At 34.3% G+C, this 21,947-nt stretch overlaps 1 protein-coding gene across 4 annotated transcripts in view; it reads left to right on the forward strand.

Moving 5' to 3' along the window:
- The window catches only part of LRRC7 (leucine rich repeat containing 7), a 708,443-nt gene that overhangs the window by 362,917 nt on the left and 323,579 nt on the right, over positions 1 to 21,947 (forward strand). For all 4 annotated transcript variants that reach the window (XM_082688811.1, XM_082688814.1, XM_082688812.1 and 1 more), the window contains one exon: positions 12,744 to 12,946. In XM_082688811.1, the coding sequence (XP_082544937.1) occupies positions 12,744 to 12,946 (203 nt within the window). The remainder of the gene's footprint in view (positions 1 to 12,743; positions 12,947 to 21,947) is intronic.

Consider the following 21,947-nt stretch of genomic DNA (forward strand, 5'->3'; position numbering starts at 1 on the left):
ATCTAAATGCATTATACATATCTCTGGCTGTCCAGTAAATCATGCTGAATAACAGATCTTTTCTTAATAACTCAGTCATCATTAAGAACATAAACCATTCTCTTATACCACAGTATAAAAATAATTCAGGAGATATTAAGGCATAAAACCATCATCTGAATAATTTCTTCAAGGGTGAGATAAATGACTAGACTAAGGTTCCAACTGAACCTAACTTTCTAGTAATCAATAGCTTATGTATGACTATTTCCATTCTATTCTCTTACTCTGTATCTCTATGTAAATAAGTCTTCAGATGCTATTCCTAGAAACTTATTATTTTAGTTTATCACCTTAAGAAAGTTAAATCTTTCAGAGTGTCCTAATGCTTAGAAATTTGTTTCTTTATACTAATCTTGGCTGAGGTTCACAACTTGGCCTGAAAGCAACATTCTTCAAGAAATATAACTAAACAGTTTTTTAAAGACTTAGAACTTTTCCCTGAACTTGAGCTTTATTTAATCTAATGCTGAAGTTTGCTTTTTACTGTCTTCTATAGTTATATTTACATATTTAAGTAAATCAATAGATAAAAATTCCAATACAGGATGTGGACAGAAAAGGATAGAAGTAGTAAAATATTTTTATTCGTCTATGTGATACAATAAGGAGAAATTTTGAGTAAGCTTGTATAGGCCATCACTTATTACAAAACTTCTCTCAATAGATTTTTTTCCAGATCGCTTCTCTAATCCTTAGGTCATGTTTTATAGGGTAGTTAGTGTTAAGATGACAATATAAATGGTAAGGAGAAGGAAGCCAAGGAAAGCAGCCTTATTTATAGTGTGTAACAGCTAGAGAAGACTTTATAAAGAAAAAATTGATTTCCCATGTGATCCAAACTCAAATTCTGTGAATGTTTTTCTAACTGCACACACTGACTAGTAGGCAAGGAAATAAAGAGTAAAATAAAATATTCCATTTATTATTCTAAGAAGTTCCAATTCACAGATTTTTGTTATATCTGGTACTATGATGTTTTAAGATCTGCAAACAAATTATAATAGCTGACAAATAAAATCATTCAACATGATTTATAAAGAAATAAAGGTGTTACCATAGATTGCTTGGATGAATTTAGGATGAAGAAAATGGATAAGGAACATTCAGTATTGGGAGTGGTGTAAGCTAGAGCATAGAATTGGAAAAACATGCTTGTCGAAGTAAAAAAGCTGAAAAGTTGGGTTAAAAACAGCTTGAATGTCAAGCTAAATAATCTTGTAGACTAGCCTTTCCTAAAATGTTTGATTCAGAATACTAAATCCTAATTATAGTGATAACATTTTTAACTTTTTAATTTTTTTAAAAAGTGGTTTAGGAAACACTGGTTTGAACAAAGATAAACATAATTCTTTATCACAAGATCCCTCTGAGCCCTTAATATGCTAATGTACACTACTTACTTCCTGGAGGAAAATACAGCCCAGGAACATGGGCTGGGAAATATTGCTGTTGAAAAGGTAGATGCAGTGAGGCTTCTAGAACAGGGGAATGGACACACCTTTTAGAAAATTAATCAGGATATTTAATGTAAGTGTCAATACATAAAGTGATAAAGCACTAATATTCTCTTATATAACAATTATCATAATGTGCAATTACAGATTTACTTGAAAAACTTTTTATTTAATATTCATCTCCCTTATAATCCAGTGAATTCATTAGATCAGTGACCAGAATTCTTCTACTCACTGTTATCTCCTAGCATATAGGCCAGTACCTAGCACATTGCCGACATTTAATAAGTATTTGTTGAATAAATGATTGTAGAAGAAGGATATCTGGAAGTACTGGACTTTCGTTCAACATTACTTTCAGTAATACTCCTAGGAGATGGCAAGGATCTGAACTAGATTGAATGCACGGTAAAAGAAGGAAGGTGAAGATGTGAAATGTTTAATACAGAAGAAAAGAAAGGAGCAATTAAAGATGACTCGAAGGTACAAAACTGAGAGAATGAAAACACAATCAAAACAAGAAATCAAGAAAGAGAGCACTGTCTGGGACAGAGTAGGAGTTTAATAAGTATTTTCTAATTCTGCCTTAGACAAGTTGAGTGTTAAAGATTGGTAGTTCATTAAGCAGTTAGGAACTACATCCAGGATAAAGGATATATTAGAAATCATTCATAGAAACCATTTGAAGTCTTTTTGAAGTCAGTAGATGAAAATTCTTAGGAAGAATGTGCAGAGAGAGAAGGGAACATTTTAAACATTTGAGCATTTATTCTTAAAATAAATAACTTGTCTAAAAGCAGAACTTAGAAATATTTAATAAGCTCCTTCTTGGTACCAGGCATCATGCTTTCCTTCTTGATTTCTGTGTGTTTTGATTGCTGGTATGATAATATCAGCATTAAAGACCATAAGGGGGTTTGTCCAAATAACAGTCCATTGATCGTCATGAGGATAAACTGGTTTCTTTGTATTGATAGCAAATCAAACCATGTGTAACAGTTGCAGGCTTTCAGATTTTAAAATGATAAAATGAAAACAAACCCATGAAATCTGAGTATTTTTGAAATATAATTATTTCAAAAGTCAGAAAACAAAGAAAGAAGCCTCAGATATTCCACTTAGGGTCCTAGAATCGCCATGTATATTGTCTGGATAAGGGGGTTTCAGAGGCACACTTGAGGTTAGGTAATGGCTTTAAAGATGTTTCTTGAAGTAGGACATGGAGAGAGCTTGGCAGGTTTCCATATCCCTGGTGGCACACTTAGTGAAGCAAAGGGTTTCTCAGCAAATAAATTAGAAACATTTGTCATTTCAAAAATCTAAGGCTGTGCCAATGAATGAGAACAACCAGAGTATTTATCGCAAATTTTGGAAAGATTGGACTTCCTTTTGTCCTTTTATCTTTCCAGGTATGGGATAGCAGGTAAGGCTAATATGGACAAACATGGGTTTAAAATCCTAGGGAACACTAAGGTATTAAAATTCATGTATTTTGATACACATATTGTTTGAGTCAATTACCGTAGGCATAATTCTCAAGTAGTAAAAATTATCTTTGATTTAATCAATAGAAAAGGATTTGAAGAATATAGCAAGATGAATCTTTTTGTTACTTCATCTAGCTTAGTCCAGGTTAGCAAGCCCTGATGTATAAATGGATTTGGCTCTGGGAGAGAGTTGAAAGGGAGTCTATTGACTGCATACTGTGGTACAGAAAAAGAAAAGTCCTCTTTAGCAATTCAATTTAGATTGATTTAGATCAATTCAATGATCAATTTAGAATACACACACACACACACACACACACACACACACACACACACATGTGATTCAAGAGAGAGGAGAATCTATGCAGTGCCCTGAGAATCTCTTGTATTTCAATGAATTTACTGGTAGGACTTTAACAGAAAGAGATGAATACCTGTTTACCTATTTCCCTCTCGCCTTTTAAATCCCTTTGAAAAACTGAAATTCTAAGAATTACTTTTTGGATGTGTACTAAGGATCTATGTTAACACAAGAAGTCAGATTGCTTCTGAGTCAAAGTCTAAACACTGCATGTGAAGCTACACACTCTCTGTGGTACCCTGGGCACTGGTCAGGTTTCAGAGAAAAGCCTATGTGTGCTTCTGTATATCATGTATGTAACATACATGTGCTTTCTTGTGTTTTGTGCTCTACTCAATTCCTGAAACACTTTCTCCATTCTATTACTATATTTTTATTCCTTTGATGTTCAAAAAAGTCTTTAAAATTGATTGCTAGATATTTCCCTCACTGCTACTCTTTGTTCCACTTTGCACCTATGGAATATTTTATGTGTAAATCACTGTCAAATATGTGCAAGTGTGCATGCCTGCATGTGTGAGTGTGTGTGTATGTATGTGTGTGATAGAACTGCTGGCAAATTTATGTCTCTGTAAGTTCTCATATGCTAATCTATATACCTGACTGTTAATGTAATACAGAGTCTGCTAAAGGAGAAAAACAATCAACGGCTTTGGAGTAAGGAGATATGAGATCCAATTTCAGGTCTACTAATTACTCCGTGTGTGACTATACATATATCACAGACTCACTAAACTTTAGTCCACTGTTAAAATATGGAAAATGATATATGATACTTATGCCTTATGAAAAATAAGGTAATAGATTATAAATTGTTTTGAAATTTTCAAAAATATGTACAAACAGAAGTCATTATAATTATGTTTAGCTCCTATATTCATTACTTGTTAATATTTTTAAAGTACTCTAAGCCAGACACTAGGCAAGTGACTGGAAATATACATTTTTGTACAGGCTAGACATGGTCCCCGTCTTCACAGAGTTTTCAATCTAGTGATTAAGACTGATATTGAGTACATTATTGAAATGTAATCAAAAAGAATTGTAGCATATAGTTGGAACATATTCAGCTTGCTTTATTAAATAGGGAGAGGCTATTTTCCTGTAATGTAATTTTTTTTTAAGGCAAGGGAAATTGTCCTATATAGAGGCAGTCTTGTTTCCGAGGGCCTGTGTAAAAAAGAAAATTTAGTCTTAGAAATGCAAAGGAAATTATGAATGCAAAGAACACAGAAAGCAATCAGAAGTGGTACCTGGCCTGGTTGCAAAGGGGGCTAAGTGTGAGTGTGGAAGGTAGGAGTCAGACCATAAGAATATATTATACTTGGCACACCACAGTAAAAACTTTGGACTTTGCCTAAAGGGCAGAAACGAGTCATTGAAGTATTTGCAGCAAGAGGGTGACATAATATTTGTGTTACATAAGGTCACTTTGGCTGTCCTGTGGTAGAATAATAGACAAATATGAATGCAAGAGATAATATTTTGAGCTAGGTTGCTGGGCACTTGAAATGAAGAAAAATAGACTTGATTGAGGAAATATTCAGGCTATTTAATCGTTGTTACTTGGTGATTGTTAAGGATGTGGAGTGTGGGAACTAGAGGAGTCAAGAACAATACGAAGGTTTCTATCTTGAGAAGCTGGGTGAATGGGATTGCTGTTCACTGAGATTGAGAACACAGGAAGAGGAGGAGGTTTGGACAAAGCAGTAATTGCTAACCCTTAGTGAATGCTTAAAACCTGAAGACACAATTCTAAGTGCTTTGTATGTACTCTGTTATTTAGCAGATGACTAAACATAAGGATAAAACACACAGCCAGAGTCCAAGCTCTTGACCATGATGATGTGCTCTGTACCTTTGAAGAGCATTGCATCAATTTTGTCATGTTAGGTTTAGATGCCCTTAAAACATTAAGTGGAAATGATGAGGGAAATAAATCTGAGAAGAGTTAAAAGAAATTTTACAACCACCTATTATCAAAGTTAAATGAAGTCGAGTGAACGAAAATTGTAAAGGGAGAGAGTGTAGAGTTAGAAAGCCAACAAGCCTGGGGCAGGGCGGGGGGGGGGGCGTGGGACGTAGGAGCATACCTAATATTATAAATCTCAGTGTTTAGTTAGAGAAGATGGAACCTTCTCAAAAGACTGAAATGGAAGAACCAAAGTGGAAGAAGAAATGTCAGAAGAGTATGATGTCAGGAGAGCCAGAGAAAGAGCAGTTCCAAAAGAAAGATGTAGTTCTCTGCCTAATGTTCCTAATAGATTGGGTAGGAAGAAAGGAAAAGTATATAAAGGATTAAGAGAGAACTTTATTTTAAACATAGTTATTCTCTTGCCTTCCTTATAAATTTATTCTTACAACCCAGATTATTCTATGAAACTAAAAAGAACTTAAAGTACATATACTCAGGGCACCTGGGTAGCTCAGTCGATAAAGCATCCAGCTCTTGATTTTGGCTCAAGTCATGATCTCAAAGTCATGAGATCCAGCCCTGTGTCTGGCTCCACACTTAATAGAATCTGCTTCTCTTCCTCTCCCTCTGTCTCTCCTGCTATACTGTCTCCCTCTCTCTCTCTCTCAAATAATTAAGTCTTTAAAAATAAATAAATAAAATAAAATAAAATATGCATAATCATATGGACAGAGAAAACAGAAGAGAAAGCATCAGCAAATAAATTTCAACACATTTTGAGATGAAATAGAAGGAAGATACAGTTAATATCATTATTTACATACAAAATACACTATTATCTAAATATAAAGTACACATGAAGGGGTATGAAAACTGGGTTAATGCACAGACCTCCTTACAGTCTAGGAGACAACAGGTACCAGGCAAGAAACAGAAGATACTTAGTACTAAAAACAGGAAAACTGACCAAAATACTCACTATATATGGCTACATAGCTATGCCCCAGGCAGAAGTCCAGAATATTCTTTGGCTTGCTGCCAGACCATCCTGTTGTGAAACCTATCATGCATATAAATCTTCTAATTAGCATTTGAGAGCTTCACTCTTCAGTTCCTAAGGACAGTCGGGGATCACCAGATATTTGCAGAAAACCGCTATTATGAAAGATAAAGATCAAAAGAAACACAGAAAAGAGAACTCAGAAATGATGTAAGGAGCAGGGAGACAAAGACAAAAAGCTTATAGTTAATATCTTCTGAGAGAAATGAAAATGAGATGGCACCCTCAAATACAAACAAGATACTATGTAAAAGTAATATTCAGGAAGCAACAAGTAGCTTTTGCAGTAAAAATATGCCTCTGATAGAAGATCATACAGAAGATGGATTTAGAAGATCAAGCTGAGAAAAATCTCCCAGCAAATAGAATAACAAGAAAAAGACACAGAAATTACAAAAGAAAAAAATAATTGAACTGCAGGATAAAAGTAGGTTATAGCTCCTACATCCAACTAATCGAGATTGCAGAGAAAGAGAAAATAAAAACAAAGAGGAGAAAATTACCAATTAAATAATAATGGAAAATTTAACAAGATTAAAAGATAAGGGGTTCCAAAGTAGAAGAGTCTTTCAAGTACCCAGTATAATGGATTTAAAAAAAAAACATCAGAGCACATTACCTGAAATTTCAAAAGACTGAAGACAAGATAAAAATTCTAAGATGTTTAGGTGGAAGGGAAAATCACAGGATTTTGAATAGTAATGGAACTAGATTTCCTGGCAACAATTTTAAAAGCTAGAAAATAACAAAAAAAAATGGTCTTCAAATTTATGAAAGAAAATTATGTCTGACCTGGAAATATATAGCCAAACTTTCACTTGTTTGTGGGTGAAATGAAATCATGTTCAGAGATTCACATACCAGACATCCTTCCTCAATAAATTACTAGATCTTGTATTTCACCTTGGATGTTTTATTCCAGTAAGTCCAGAAAGAAAAAGACATGGGACTCAGAAAATAGGAGATGTAACACAAGAAAGAAATAGAAAATTCACAGAATAATAGGGAAGAGATATTTTAGGATAAAAAATACATATCAGATCTACAAAAACAAACATTACAGACAAGAACAAGAAAATACAAGTGTTCCTGAAGGATTATTTCAGGGGTAAAACAAGAGATTATATTCACTTGACTGTATCAAGAGGAAATAGAGAATTGAATTAATGAAAGGTACATAGAAAAATAAAACAAAGAAAAAATAAGGAAATTCTTAAACAAAAAAAAATGCACAAGAAATAAAATGTGATCAAATTATCACATATGACTATATACTATTATGACTATATATATGACTATAGTAATATATATGTAGTAGTAGTAGTCATATATATGAAACTATAGTAATATATATGACTATATATATGTATGTCATATATATGACTATATACTACTATAATTTGATCACATTTAATTTCTTGTGCATTTTTTTTTGTTTCTTTAAGAATTTCCTTATTTTTTCTTATTTTTATAAATAAGGAAATTCTTATTTTATAAATATAAATCTTATAAATAAGAATTTCCTTATTTATAAAATAAATACTACTAATTTAAAGCAATATTGCTTTCTATGTATTTTGGCTTGATTAGAAGTATGTTGAAATTTGTTAGCAGGAAGTTAAACCACCACATTACATGCTACAAACCTATAATTGAAAAATTAAGGAGTAGCATTATAATTAATTTATTTAGAAATTTAGATTAAAGAAAAGCTTTAAAATTGGAAGTTATTAATGTAGGGAGAATAAATCTAGATTAGAAGGAGTTATGATTGAGATAGTTCAGAAATGAGATACCAAAATTATCAATGGGTGTAGAAGAGTGTTAACCAGATGATAAATCAATGTCCTAAGGGAGGAAGGTGTTACTATATAAGGAGACCATCAAAGGAAGAGAGGTTTTACAGGAGAGAAGAATAATGGTTTTTAGAGAACAAGGGGGATAACAATTCCACTTTTCAGTCCTGACGTATTTATGGGATAAGAATGTCAGCATGCTCCACTTTTAAAGGCTACCAGTGAATCAAGTTTCAGTTGAGACTATGAGGGAGCATTCAGTGAAGACGACAAACTCGGTGGAATTTTCGATCATGATATAAGACATACTGTGAGTTCAGACGGAGTAGAGAAGAGAGAAATTGGGCCAGGGGAAAACTTCAGTACATTGTGGGGATGAGGGAAGGGACAGAAAAGATGACCAGAAGAGCCTAAGTTTTGGGACAATGAAATAGAAAACAGTCTTAAGTGAACGGTGCTCCAAAAGTCTCATGGACAGTGGACCCTCTGGCCAAATGGTTTAGGTACAAGCCTGGATAGTTTTTTTCCTCTTAATTTATATTTAAAGATTTACAGTGGGGGCAACAGACAGGTATAAAGAAATAGTTACATGGTTCGACACAATAGGGTGCGTGATAGGCACTGAGCAACACAGGCATCAGAAGTCATTTGTGTATTCATTTGTGGTTCAGAGAGGCAGACAGGGCCTGACGTATAGCTGTGTGGTTGATGTGACTACCAGTGACTCAATTAGAAACCTGGGAACTAGAGGGTATTGTGATAAGTGAAATAAGTCCATCAGAGAAACACAATTATCATATGCTCTCCCTGATATGAGGAATTTGAAAAGCAGAGTGGGGGTGTCGGAGGGTAGGGAGGGAAAAAATGAAACAAGATGGGACCTGGGAAGGGAGACAAACCATAAGATTCTTAATCTCAGGAAACAAACTGAGGGTTTCTGGGTGGTGGGGGGAGGGATAGGGTGGCCAGGTTATGGACATTGGAGAGGATATGTGCTATGGTGAGTGCTGTGAATTGTTTAAGACTGATGATTCAGAGACCTGTAACCCTGGGGCAAATAATACATTATATGTTAATAAAAACAAACAAACAAAAGCCCTGGGAAACTTTCGAGACACCTCTGTCTCCCCTAGTCTCCCCTCCCACCTCTCATTTAATCCATCACCAACCCATTGGATTCTGCTTCTTAAATATCTTTCCAATCCACCACTTCTTTCCATCCTGTTACTCTCATAGTCTAAGCCATCATCACTTAGCTTTACAACTGTAATAACTACCAAAAACATTTACTAGGTGCCTAAGTAGGTCAGATATTTACTAGATGCATTTACTTGCTACCTAATATATGCCAGGTCCCAGGTAAAGACTGAGAAGCCACCAATCCATAATCAGGGATTTCAAGTAAGATCAACTAAAATAAGCATTAAAAAACCTTGAGATTCAGACTCCTAGAAATGTGAAGTGTAGGAGTTCAAGAGATAGAAAGTAATGAAGAAGTATTCTTTTAATGATTTTGGTTGGCTTTCTACAGAATGCCAGGTGTAAATAACCATCTGAAAGTGCTGACCCATGAACCTGTCCTCAAAATATCATTTTATTAATTCTGGAAGTTAAAGAAAGGGTAAGAAGTTTTGGGCTGAATTTCCAACAACTCTTAAACATTTTCTACTCACTTCCTTCCAAATTTGGCTTAACCTAAGCAATTTAAAAAACAAAATGCTATGTTGTTTTTATAAACTAATACTACTTTCTAGTAATAAGCTTATGTTGGTAAGTCAAATAAATTAACCAAAAAGGCTCATGTTTCAAATTAATGCTCATTTAGTACTACTCTGTAGCCAGCAAACTATATGGTGTCTACGAATTCAAAAATGAACAAGACAAGATATTTTCTTCAAAGGACTTACCTAGGAGGAAAATGGAACATGTAATTGGGAAGCAATGTGATTAGTGTTATGGAATTTAGAGGAAGACTCCAATCATTCTTCTTGGAAAGACATTCACAGAAGTAGTGGCCTTTCACTTAGAATGACAAGTTTTTCGAATAAATTGTCAATAGCTGATGGTGGTTGGGAGGGAGGGAGGAGAGCCCTAACTATATTCATTTATTCATTCATGGATTCATTTTTTGTTTGTATGTTTGTTTTTTTTTTTTAGTTTCAAGTTTTTATTTAAATTCCAGTTAGATAACATACAGTGTAATATTAGTTTCAGGTATAGAAATTAGTAATTCAACACTTGTATATTACACCCACTGCTCATCACAACTGGTGCCCTCCTTAAGACCTATCACCCATTTAACTCATCTTCCCACCCACCTCTCTTCTAACAACCCTTGGTTTGTTGTCCATAGTTAAGAGTTTATTTCTTGGTTTGCTCTCTCCTCCCCACCCCACCCCACCATGTTCATTTGTTTTATTTCTTAAATTCCACATATGAGTGAAGTCATATGGTATTTGTCTTTCTCTGAATGACTTATTCCACTTAACACAAAGGTCTGTAGCTCTATCCATGTCATTGAAAATGGCAAAGTTTCATTCTTTTTGATGGCTGAGTAATATTCCACTGTGTAGATACACACCGCATTTTCTTTATTGATTCATCAGTCATTTGAGTTCATTCCATAATTTGGCTATTGTTGATGCTGCTGCTATAAATATTGGTGTGCACTTATCCCTTCAAATTAATATTGTGTACCCTTTGGTAATTACATAATAGTATAACTGGTGAGTTGTAGGGTATTTCTATTTCTAACTTTTTTGAGGAACCTCCATACTGTTTTTTGGAGTGGCTCCACCAGTTTGCATTCCCAGCAATAGTGTAAGAGGGTTCCCTTTTCTCCACGTCCTCTCCAACACCCGTTGTTTTCTGTGTTGTTAATTTTAGGCATTTTACTGGTGTGAGGTGATATCTCATTGTAGTTTTGATTTTTATTTCCCTGATGATGAGTAATGTTTATCAACTTTTCATGTTTGGAAAAATATCTATTCATGTCTTCTGCCCATTTTTTGTATTTTGTATTATTTGTGTTTTTAGTGTTGAGTTTTATAAGTTCTTTATAGATTTTAGATACTAGCCCTTTTTCATATATGTCATTTGCAAATATCTTCTCCCATTCTGTAGGCTTCCTTTTAGTTTTGTTGATTGTTTCTTTTGCAGAAGCTTTTTATTTTGATGAAGACCCAATAGTTTATTTTCACTTTCATTTCCCTTGCCTCTGGAGATGTGTCTAGTAAGAAGTTTCTACTGCCAACTTCAAAGAGGTTACTGCCTGTGTTCACCTCTAGGATTTTAATGGTTTCTTATCTCATGCGTAGGCCTTTCATCCCCTTTTAATATATTTTTATGTATGGTTTCACAAAGTGGTCCAGTTTCATTCTTTTGCATGAAGACATACAGTTTCCCGATACCATTTGTTGAAGGGACTATTTTTCTTCCTTCTTTGTTGAAGATTAATTGACCATATCGTGTGAGTCCATTTCTGGGTTTTCCATTCTGTTCCATTGATCTATGGGTCTGTTTTTGTGTCAGTACCATACTGTTTTGATCCTTACAACTCTGTAATATAACTTAAAGTCTGAAATTGTGATGCCTCCAGCTTTGCTTTTCTTCTTCAAGATTGCTTTGAATTTTGGGGGTCTTTTATGCTTCCATACAAATTTATTTCATCCTACATTTGTTATTAAATATTTGTTGTATGTCAAGCTTTAAGACAAATGCAAAATAAATAAAACATTGTTCCTACTCTCAAAAGAATTAGAGTCTAGAAGAATAACATGAAAATCAATAGATTTAATGAAGTGTTGTAAGTGACATGGTACAAGCCTGTGCAAGATTTCATGGTATTTGGTCAGTTTAACCTAGAGAAATATATTATTGGAATTTCTACCATGATTATAAGTTGCTTTCTACCATTAAAATCAAAAGATTCATAAAGATAGGTTCTCATTCTGAAGCAAAAAGCCAATCCATCTCTGATCTGTATCTCCAATAGAATAGAAGCTTCATGAAAATAGGGACTTTGTTTAATTCATCACTCTATCCCAATAACTAGATCAGTGCCTGGAACATAGTGGTTATTTAATAAATATATGTTCATTAGTGTATTGAATTTGTAGGCCAAAAAGAGGTCATCATAAACCTTAGAAATGAAACTTGAATATTTTTACAGAAATGGAAAAAATATAATTTTTTCCAACAAATTCCAGATATTTCTATTCTGCCATGTAATTTGTGTAAAATTAAAAAAAGAAAAAACATACTTCTGTGTATCAAGTAAGCATGGTAATTGCATTGCACTGAGTCAGGATTGTATTCTGGCGAGATTCTGCCATTCCAAAACTGTATGATGATAGGAAATATCTTAACCTCTCTGAATTCCATTTCTTTATTTGTTAAATGGGAATAAAACCTATCTCACATATCTTGCAGGACTGTTCAAGTATTAAATGATGTAATGCATGTACATGTTTTATATAAACTTTAAAACACTATATAATTATAAAACATATACTAAAATTAAATTTCTAAGGTTTTAATATTATAGGAATGCCCTCCAAATTCAGTCAATTAAGCATGGTTTGTTGTTTGTTTGTTTTTTTTCCTGTTTTTTTTTTTTTTTTCTCTAGTGCAGTGCCTGGAGATGACCACCAAACGGAAAATCATCGGCCGACTGGTGCCGTGCCGATGTTTCCGAGGTGAAGAAGAAATCATCTCAGTTTTAGACTACTCCCACTGCAGTCTTCAGCAGGTGCCAAAGGAGGTCTTTAACTTTGAGCGGACGTTAGAGGAGCTTTATCTAGATGCCAATCAAATTGAAGAGCTACCCAAGGTAATCTTTGACAACCACAAATATACACCATAACTGAGTATTTTATGATATCCAAAGACTTGGCATAATGATAATGTTAATTACAGCTTTCTATCTGAGTAATTGGCAGATAGTTCAAACTGATATAACTTTCCCCAGTATTCTTGTTGGTACCTTTTAATACCACTTCATTTGTAACTTCATGTCATGTGTTAATGACCAATTGAACTCCATGAAATTCACCATTTTATGAATTATATCTTATTTATTTGATTTTTAAAAGATTTTATTTTTCACTTATATGAGAGAGAGAGAGAGAGAGAGCGCACAAATCGGGGGTAAAGCAGAAGGAGAGGGAGAAGCAGACTTCCTGCTGAGTGCAGAGCCCAGTATAGGGATCTATCTAAGGACACTGGGATCATGACCTGAGCCTAAGGTAGATGCTTAATTGGCTAGGCCACCCAGGTGCCCCTGAATTACACCTTATTTTAATTGAAAATGGCTTCCATGAAAATATAGATTGAGATCAGTATCAGTGGGTTGAGTTCAATAGTTCATATTTGGAAAATGATGGAAAGATATGACACTGTATTCCAGAAGTGAAATTTTTATCATTAAGGAGACATTGTTTTAAAACCTTGAGTTGTATGTTCTAAGTCTGAGAAATACTTTTACACATAGCACACATGCACTGTTACATGTTTAATACTATTATGAAAAACATGCGGTTATTTCTTGAATTTGGAATTTTTTATTATTACAGTCATTTCTGAATATATGGCATGTAAGTATAAACAGAGTAGAGCTAAAAATTTAACTAATATCAAATTTTGCACACACACTGCCATTATGACATCGTGCTAGGCAAAAAAAATCTCTCCTGTCTCCTGTTCTCCACTGCAGAAAAGACTGGATGATAAAAGATTAGCTAACATAAACCAAGGCCACACAGCAGAGAGGTTCAAAATCTAAACCACTATATATTAATGATCATCAAAATAAATGACTCACATTAAATATTAGGCATAGCATTTACTTGTGAAGGATTTACACCAAGGCTCAGAGGGAAAAAATATCTTACTATACATTTCCATTGAATATGTTAAAAAATGCACATTTAAATACCCAGAAACCAGGAAAAGAAAATCCCATAATAAAAACTCACTTTGTTATCAAATTCTGAGAATAATGTGCTGATCAAACTAAATTATGAATAATTGCTTTCACTTAGGATTATGAATTATATTATATGAATTATAATTATGAATTATGAGTTATAATTATAATTATATCATATATCATATAGAATTATATATACTATATAATTATATTAATTATTATTAATATAATACTTCAGAGGCAGGAACTATTTAATTTGTACTCCAAAACAAATATACTTCATTTTTGACAACCAAACTATATAATGTCTTAGATTTGGGGTCAGGAGATCTGGGGCAGGCCTAAAAAAATTTTAACTGTATTGATTGCCATGTAGATGCATATCAAGAAGAGGCTGGCATGAAATGGGCTGTTTCTCCCAAAGACTATGAACTTCTTGAGGGCAGAGATGTCATCTTACTCATCTTTGCCTCCTTGTACACGTTATGACTTTCACATAATGGATATTCAATCTCTTTCTTGTCCTGCCAGGTAGAACAATGAAGAGAACTTCATATACTATAGGAATTGATTAGCAAAATGGTGTAAAGTTTAAGTGAATCATAAATGTGACATTTAGCTCTAATTTAGAAAAATAAATATTTTTTTAGAGCAGCCTCATCTAAGGTTGCCAGATAAATAAAGGACGTCCACTGAAATTTGAATTTTAAACTAAAACCCAGAATTTTTGGCATAATTATGCCCAAAATATTGCATTTGATATATTTAAAAAAATAGTTATTTAACTCGGCATGCTGTATTTTTATCTGCTGAATCTTGGGAGCCCTAAATCAATCTAGTTATTTAAAGCCTTTTTCTAGAGCTATGCAACAAATTCTGTAAGACAAATAGTAAAAAATGGTTTATCAATCAAGTATTTATTTAATATCTATATTACTACACAGTGTTTGAAGGTTTAGGCAGGTAAAAGAGAAATCAGCCTCAATCCTTGTTCTCAAGGATCTAGCTACCTAATCACAGAGAAAACTAAAACATTAGAGGCAGAAGCATGATAATGTATAATTAGAGCCAAAGAGCCAAATACTGTTAAAGAGAATAGTTTCATTGTTGCAGGGGTGGGGGAGGGCTTGACCAAAAGGTAAAGATGCAAAAATTAAGATGGTACATATGGAGAGGGTGAAGAGAGACACAGTAGAGCTGTGAAGAGTCTGGAAATGCAGGTACACATGAGGGAGTACCAACAACATGTAAGTAGAGGAAGTAGAGCGTAGAGGACGCAGGTTATGAAAGGCACTGAGAGTCACACAGCATTGCTTGACTCAATGAATTAGGCAGATAGTGTTATTGGAGAGTATTATATATCATGTATGTCACCAGTAGCCTACGTAAGCTTGGATTCACGGTACATAAAAATAATACAAGTGAACCAAAGGCAATTTAATTTCTCAGTGTGTTGAATTGAGGAGAAATTGTTATATTTTATTATTGTTATGCTTTATATATTTCAAAGATCTTTCACATAATCTCTCAAGGTTTCTTTGAGTTCCCAAGTTCAAGGTGTTGCTTTCATAAAACAGCCCTGTGTTACTTTCTTCTAATGTATTTGATATAGAGATATGATCTAAGTTATCTGAAATTGAGACATGATCATAGCAGTACATGGATATATTTGTGCATACTAGAAAAACAGTAAGTCAAACAAAAGCTCTCTTTTTCTGAGAAGGATAAGGAAGTTTCAACTTGTTCTTAGGTTTCATTGGCCCTAATTGTGTTACATGTTCATTGCTGATCCCCTTTACTATAGAATCCACAATGACAAGAAAAATGAGATTACTTTGATTGAATTAAACACTAGTAGACCACCTCTGTGGATTTGTGATTACTGGTCACAACATAAAGGGAAGGAGTAGGAAGGACTGTAGGGAGATTACCACAGTGTACATTACAAACAAAATGTTATATAGTCATTGTTTCCTGAGGAAAAGTAGATGAAGTATTGAGTTTCTAGGGAGTTTAATCTTTAAATTTAAATTAAATTAATTTTTTTTGTCTGCATTTTATTTCACTGTTTTCTTTATGTTTCCTTGGCGTTGTTACCATGGTAATTCCAAATTTGTTGAGTAAATGAGATAGCTATTTGTATTTTTGACATTATATTACGGAAGAATTACCTTTGTAATTTTTTTTTTAATTTTTCTCTCTGATTTTTTATTCAGAGACTATTCTAGGGTGACCAAGAATTACTGCTCTAAGATGCTATACAACAGGTATAGAATAGAATAGGTTAATGACATTAGAAAAAGATATGTCGAGACTGTGTCAGAAAAGATGCAAAAATAGAAATGAAAGAACAGGAAGTTTTTTGATTAGGAATGGTTCAATCTGTGTTACTTAATTTGATATAGTAAAAGTAATTTAATATAGTAAAAGGTAAAAATACAAAAGGTAAAAATACAAAATGACATGCCTTTTATGCAGTAATAGAAAACCCGCACAGTTTATAATTTAGTACTGTTTTGCTTGTTATTTTGAATCAGGAACTTAAAAGTATAGACAGGATAATAGACCATAACAGGTGCATATTATATATAAAGTAGTGTGGGAAGACAAAAGTTTAAAAAAAAAAAAGCAATAAAGAGAAAAATTGCTGAGAAACTTCTTGAAACCAAAGAGGAACCTTAAAAAATAATAATAAAAAAAAAAAAAGAATAGAAGTAATTTGGAAAAGCTAAAATGTGACCAAAATTGAGAGACATAGAGAGTGAATTTGACAGATGAGGTCAATTTAACCACATGTAAAAGGGGATGGAACAAAATCTGAAGTAGCAACCTTGGAAAACTTTCTCCATACTAAACTTTACAATCTACCCTTGAGACATTTTAGAGATTAAGAACCTGACCTTTGGACCCAAACGTGGGATTAGATTTTAGCACTGCTATTTGGTTGGGAAGATATTTTATTTTCTGGGAGTCTCAGTTTCTTCATTAGCAAAAATGGGAAAATAATAGAGGTTGCTAGTGATAGATGATGGGCAGATAAATAGATAAATGCGTACTGGGTGAGATGATGCATATGGAATACCTGGAATAAAGAAATACGCAATAATCGGTAGTCATCATTCTCCCATCACTGATGAAGGATAATCCCCATGTTAATTATCCTGAGTAAAACAAAAGTAAGATTTTGGTAACATCCCAAGGTATTTCTGGGCATTGGATCTCTTAAAAAAAAAAAAAAATTGTGTGGCATGACTTTATCTCTAAAATCTCCAAAGACAACTTCTAGGAAATCAATTCCCGGTCTGTAAAGGGTGTAGGTTTTTGACTCTACCAGCTGCACCAACACATTTGTGATGACACCATGGTTTACACAGAAAATTTCCCTGACTCAAAGATATCACAATGTTGTATTATATTTGAATAGATGCAACCTTGGAGATTGTTTAATTTAGCCCTCAATTATTACTAATAAGCAAACCCAGGCCAGAAAAGTTAATTAACTTCTTTTAGGACCCATGGGATGTTAGATTCCTATCCAAAATTATTACCAAAGACTGTGCACTCATTAGGATAGAATAGGCTATGCTACAGTAACAAGTCAAAAGCTCAGTGTGTAACTGAACAAAAAAATTTCCCAATTTTATCCCTGTACACACAGTTGCCATGACTACTGGGAAAGCACAAGTAACTTCTAGGCAAGTTCCTATGGTGGGTTTGTACTATCATTTTGCTTTTTATAGTTTAATTATTGGTTTCTCAGCAATTTTCTTTTTCCTTACTTTCTCAGGGACATTTTCTTGTCTCCTGGTTTTAATTCTCACCTCTAAGTAGATAACCTTTAAATCCATCTCCAACTCTGACCTCTCTCCTGAATTCCATCACGTTTTGCTTATTCATCTGTTGAATACCTCCATGTGGACAGATATTTTTTTTAAATTTTTTATTTTTTATAAACATATATTTTTATCCCCAGGGGTACAGGTCTGTGAATCACCAGGTTTACACACTTCACAGCACTCACCAAAGCACATACCCTCCCCAATGTCCTTAATCCCACAGATATTTTTATCTGATATATAAATGTCTAAAACCAAGCTAAATAATTAGAATGTGTTCAGAGAAGTGTAACTAAGATGGTGATAGAAAGCATGTCTTTGAAAAATGGTCAAAAAAATTTGGAAACTTGTCTTAGAAAAACAGAACTTTAAGGCAAAGTATATGAATTCTTTTAACACATTTGAAGGATCAGGGTAGTAATGCCAGAAGCATAGTTCCCTGCGCAGAGAGGGCATGCCTTAATAATCTAAGGAGCTTAGTACAAACCCACCATAGGAACTTGGCAAGGAGTTACCTGGTCACTGGGGTAAAATTGGGAAATTTTATAATGCTCATTTAGGTAAAAATTCCATGAGTAAGAGAAATATGGAATCTCAATTAATTTTTTGTTATGTTTTTTATGAATTATTTTTATTGACATACAATGTATTATTTGCCCCAGGGATACAGGTCTGTGACTCATCAGGCTCACACACTTCATAGCACTCACCATATGACATACCCTTCCCAATGTCCATAACTCAGCCACCTCTCCATAACCTCCCTTCCCCCAGCAACCCTCAGTTTGTTTTGGAGATTAAGAGTCTCTTATAGTTTATCTCCCTCCTGATCCCATCTGGTTTCATTTTTCTCCTTCCCTACCCCCCAAACCCCGCACTCTGCCTCTCAAATTCCTCATATCAGGAATTTCAATTAATTTTGATATGGATGTGTATAGCTTACAAAAACCTATTGTCTCATGATGAATAGAAGGTTATAGCCTCAACTGTGTGTACTATCAAAGCTAATTATAGAAATTTCCAATCTTCCACGTCATTTAAAATTTAAGGTCATTTTACTTGTAAAATATGAGTTTTGTATATAAGAAAGGAGAGGTTCTAGCTTCCTATCTGAATGCCTCAGAGGGACTCAATACCGGTGAGATACAGGAAGTCATACAACTATTTTTAAATAATTAGGAAGAATACCAAAGAAGCAAGTATTCACTTGAATATTTAACTATACATTCTTAAAAACTGCTTATTTTGGGGGCATATTGATAATGTCTTTATTTGGCCTCTGTTGCCTCAGGCTGACACAGATCAGTAGATCCCACACTTCTGGATTTCAAAAGCCAGCAAAGTGTGGGAACTGACATTCCCTTTCTTTTGCTAAATAAGCATTTTATTTATTTATATATTTTAAAAGCTTTTATTTATTTATTTGACAGAAAAAGTCACAAGTAGGCAGAGAGGCAGACAGAGGGAGAGGGAGGAAGCAGGCTCTCTGCTGAGCAGGGAGCCCCATGCCGGGCTCAGTCCCGGACCCTGAGATCATGACCTGAGCCAAAGGCAGATACCGACTGAGCCACCCAGGCGCCCTAGGAAGAAAATTATTACATATAATTTTTCCACTCAGAAATGACACTAAAACATTTTAGGGCTTCTTTTCCCCCACCCCCCCATGCATGTTTGGCAAAATTTGTTTCTACACAGTATATTCTTTGGTAACCTGCTTTTCTCATGTAAGAGTTTATCATGGATATCTGTCTGTATCAACCCTTGGCATGACTGGCATGCTTTTGGGAGAAGGGGGTGGGATTATGGACATTGGGGAGGGTATGTGCTTTGGTGAGTGCTGTGAAGTGTGTAAACCTGGTGATTCACAGACCTGTACCCCTGGGGATAAAAATATATGTTTATAAAAAATAAAAAAATAAAAAAATAAATTAAAAAAAAATAGAGCAGTTTTATTGAGATAAAATTTACATACCTATCAAATTCACCCTTACAAAGTATGTACAGTTTAGTGATTTTATTATATTTGCAGAACTATAATGCCATCACCACTGTCTAATCATAGAAAATTTTAATTACCCCCTAATACCCTATACGTATTAGCAGTCACTCACATTCTCTGCTTCCCCTAGTCCCTGAAAATCTCTTTCTTTATGGATTTGCTTATTTTAGACATTTCATATAAGTGGGATCATACAACATAGGGCCTTTTGTGACTGGTTTTTTTTTTTTAAAGATTTCATTTATTATTTGACAGAGAGAGAGATCACAAGTAGGCAGAGAAGCAGGCAGAGAGAGAGGGGGAAGCAGGCTCTCCACTGAGTAGAGAGCCCAATGCAGGGCTTGATCCCAGGACCCCGAGATCATGACCTGAGCTGAAGGCAAAGGCTCAACCCACTGAGCCACCCAGGTGCCCCTGTGACTGGCTTTTTTCACTTAGCATAAGGTTTTCCAGTTTTACCAACCTTGTAGCATGCATCAGTTCTTCATCCCTTTTTATTGCCAAATAGTATAACTTTGTATGGATATATCATATGCCACATTTAAAAAATAAGATATAACACCTTTTGAAATGCAGCCAAATTGCTAAAAATATTATTTTTCTGTAATGCATGTGTGTGTAATTATTTTCTCAATACAAAAGCATCGATTTGGAGCTCTATAATCCATAGTACACATGACATTGAGCTCCAGTATCCAATTTCTTTCAGTATTTTGTTTTTAATTAAGCAGTTGTTTAAATTCAAGTTCATAGACGTATATAGAAAAAAATGAAAGTAAACTCTTACCAATATACATGCAGTGTAGGATATAGTCAGTAAGCTAACAGTAAGGGATGCCAGAAAAAAATGCCTCCCATATCTACAGTTGCTTCTCTGGGGAAACAGACAAACACTGGGGAGCTAGGAGCCAAGCAAGGGCTACATTAAAAACCATTGCTTGGTGACCACTGCTCCATGTTTCCACTCATACAAGGTTGTGTAACTGAAGCATTGGTCATCCAATATGAAGCAGTCAGGAATTTATCAAAGGAAGGATATTTTAGACTGATGAAAATTTTGCCATGGCGTGGCTCCAGTCACTGAGCCATGAATAGCAGAAATCCTCATTGACTCTTCAGAAAATAAATGAGCAGCAAAAATGCACCTGAATTGTGCCAGCAGCCAGCAGGTAAAATAGAGCTCAAAGTTAATAACCGGCAAATGGGCTATGACAACTGTATTGTAGCTGTTTGTCCTGAGCCTATACAAAAAAGCCAAGCAAGCTCTGTGTGCAGAGACTTGACCCCCGCTTTTCCCTCTGCTACCATTCTACATGGCCTGTGCCTTCTTCATCTCCTTCAGTTCTTTACTCAAACATCACCTTACCAGAGAAGTTTTTCCCATTATCTTATATGAAATAATAACACCCACCACCACCACCACTGTTCCCTCTAACAAAATTTAAGACTTAGGTGTATCTCTGGATTTCTTATACCATTCAATTGTGTTAACCAGAATTCAAATACTGCCTTAATACTTTATCATTGTTATAAATCAGCATAGATAGCTTCCTCCAGTATGATATCTGTTATTTTACAAAGCATAAGACTTTTGACAGTGGCCAAAGGTAAGGAAGGACGGGAAAAATTAGAGTGTATCAGCACAGGAAACAGAAAATAAAACTCTCTCATTTAATGGTGGTTTGTTTAATTTTTGATGCAATTCTGGGGGGGTTGAAGTGAGGTGGGATAATTTTTGTGCCTCCTCTGCAATCCATGACCTAATACCATGCATTCTGCATTTTTTTTAACCTATCAAACTCTGAGTACCTTGTCCATATAGATTAGATCTGCTACATGATATTTTCTCAAGTTAAGGAATGTATTCTCTGACTTTAAAACAAAGGGAACAAGGAAGGGTGTCATGGAGCATACTTTTACATGTATGAGGATGGAGAAGGAATAAATCCTTTAATATCTCTTTCAAACTTAGTGTTTTGTGATTCACTCATTTGAGATTCCTTTTATTTATTTTATAATATAATTTAATTCTATCTAAGAACTTTATTTATTTATTTCTTATTTGACA

The sequence above is a fragment of the Mustela nivalis genome, assembly GCF_964662115.1.
Source record: "Mustela nivalis genome assembly, chromosome: 10".
Lineage (NCBI taxonomy): Eukaryota > Metazoa > Chordata > Mammalia > Carnivora > Mustelidae > Mustela > Mustela nivalis.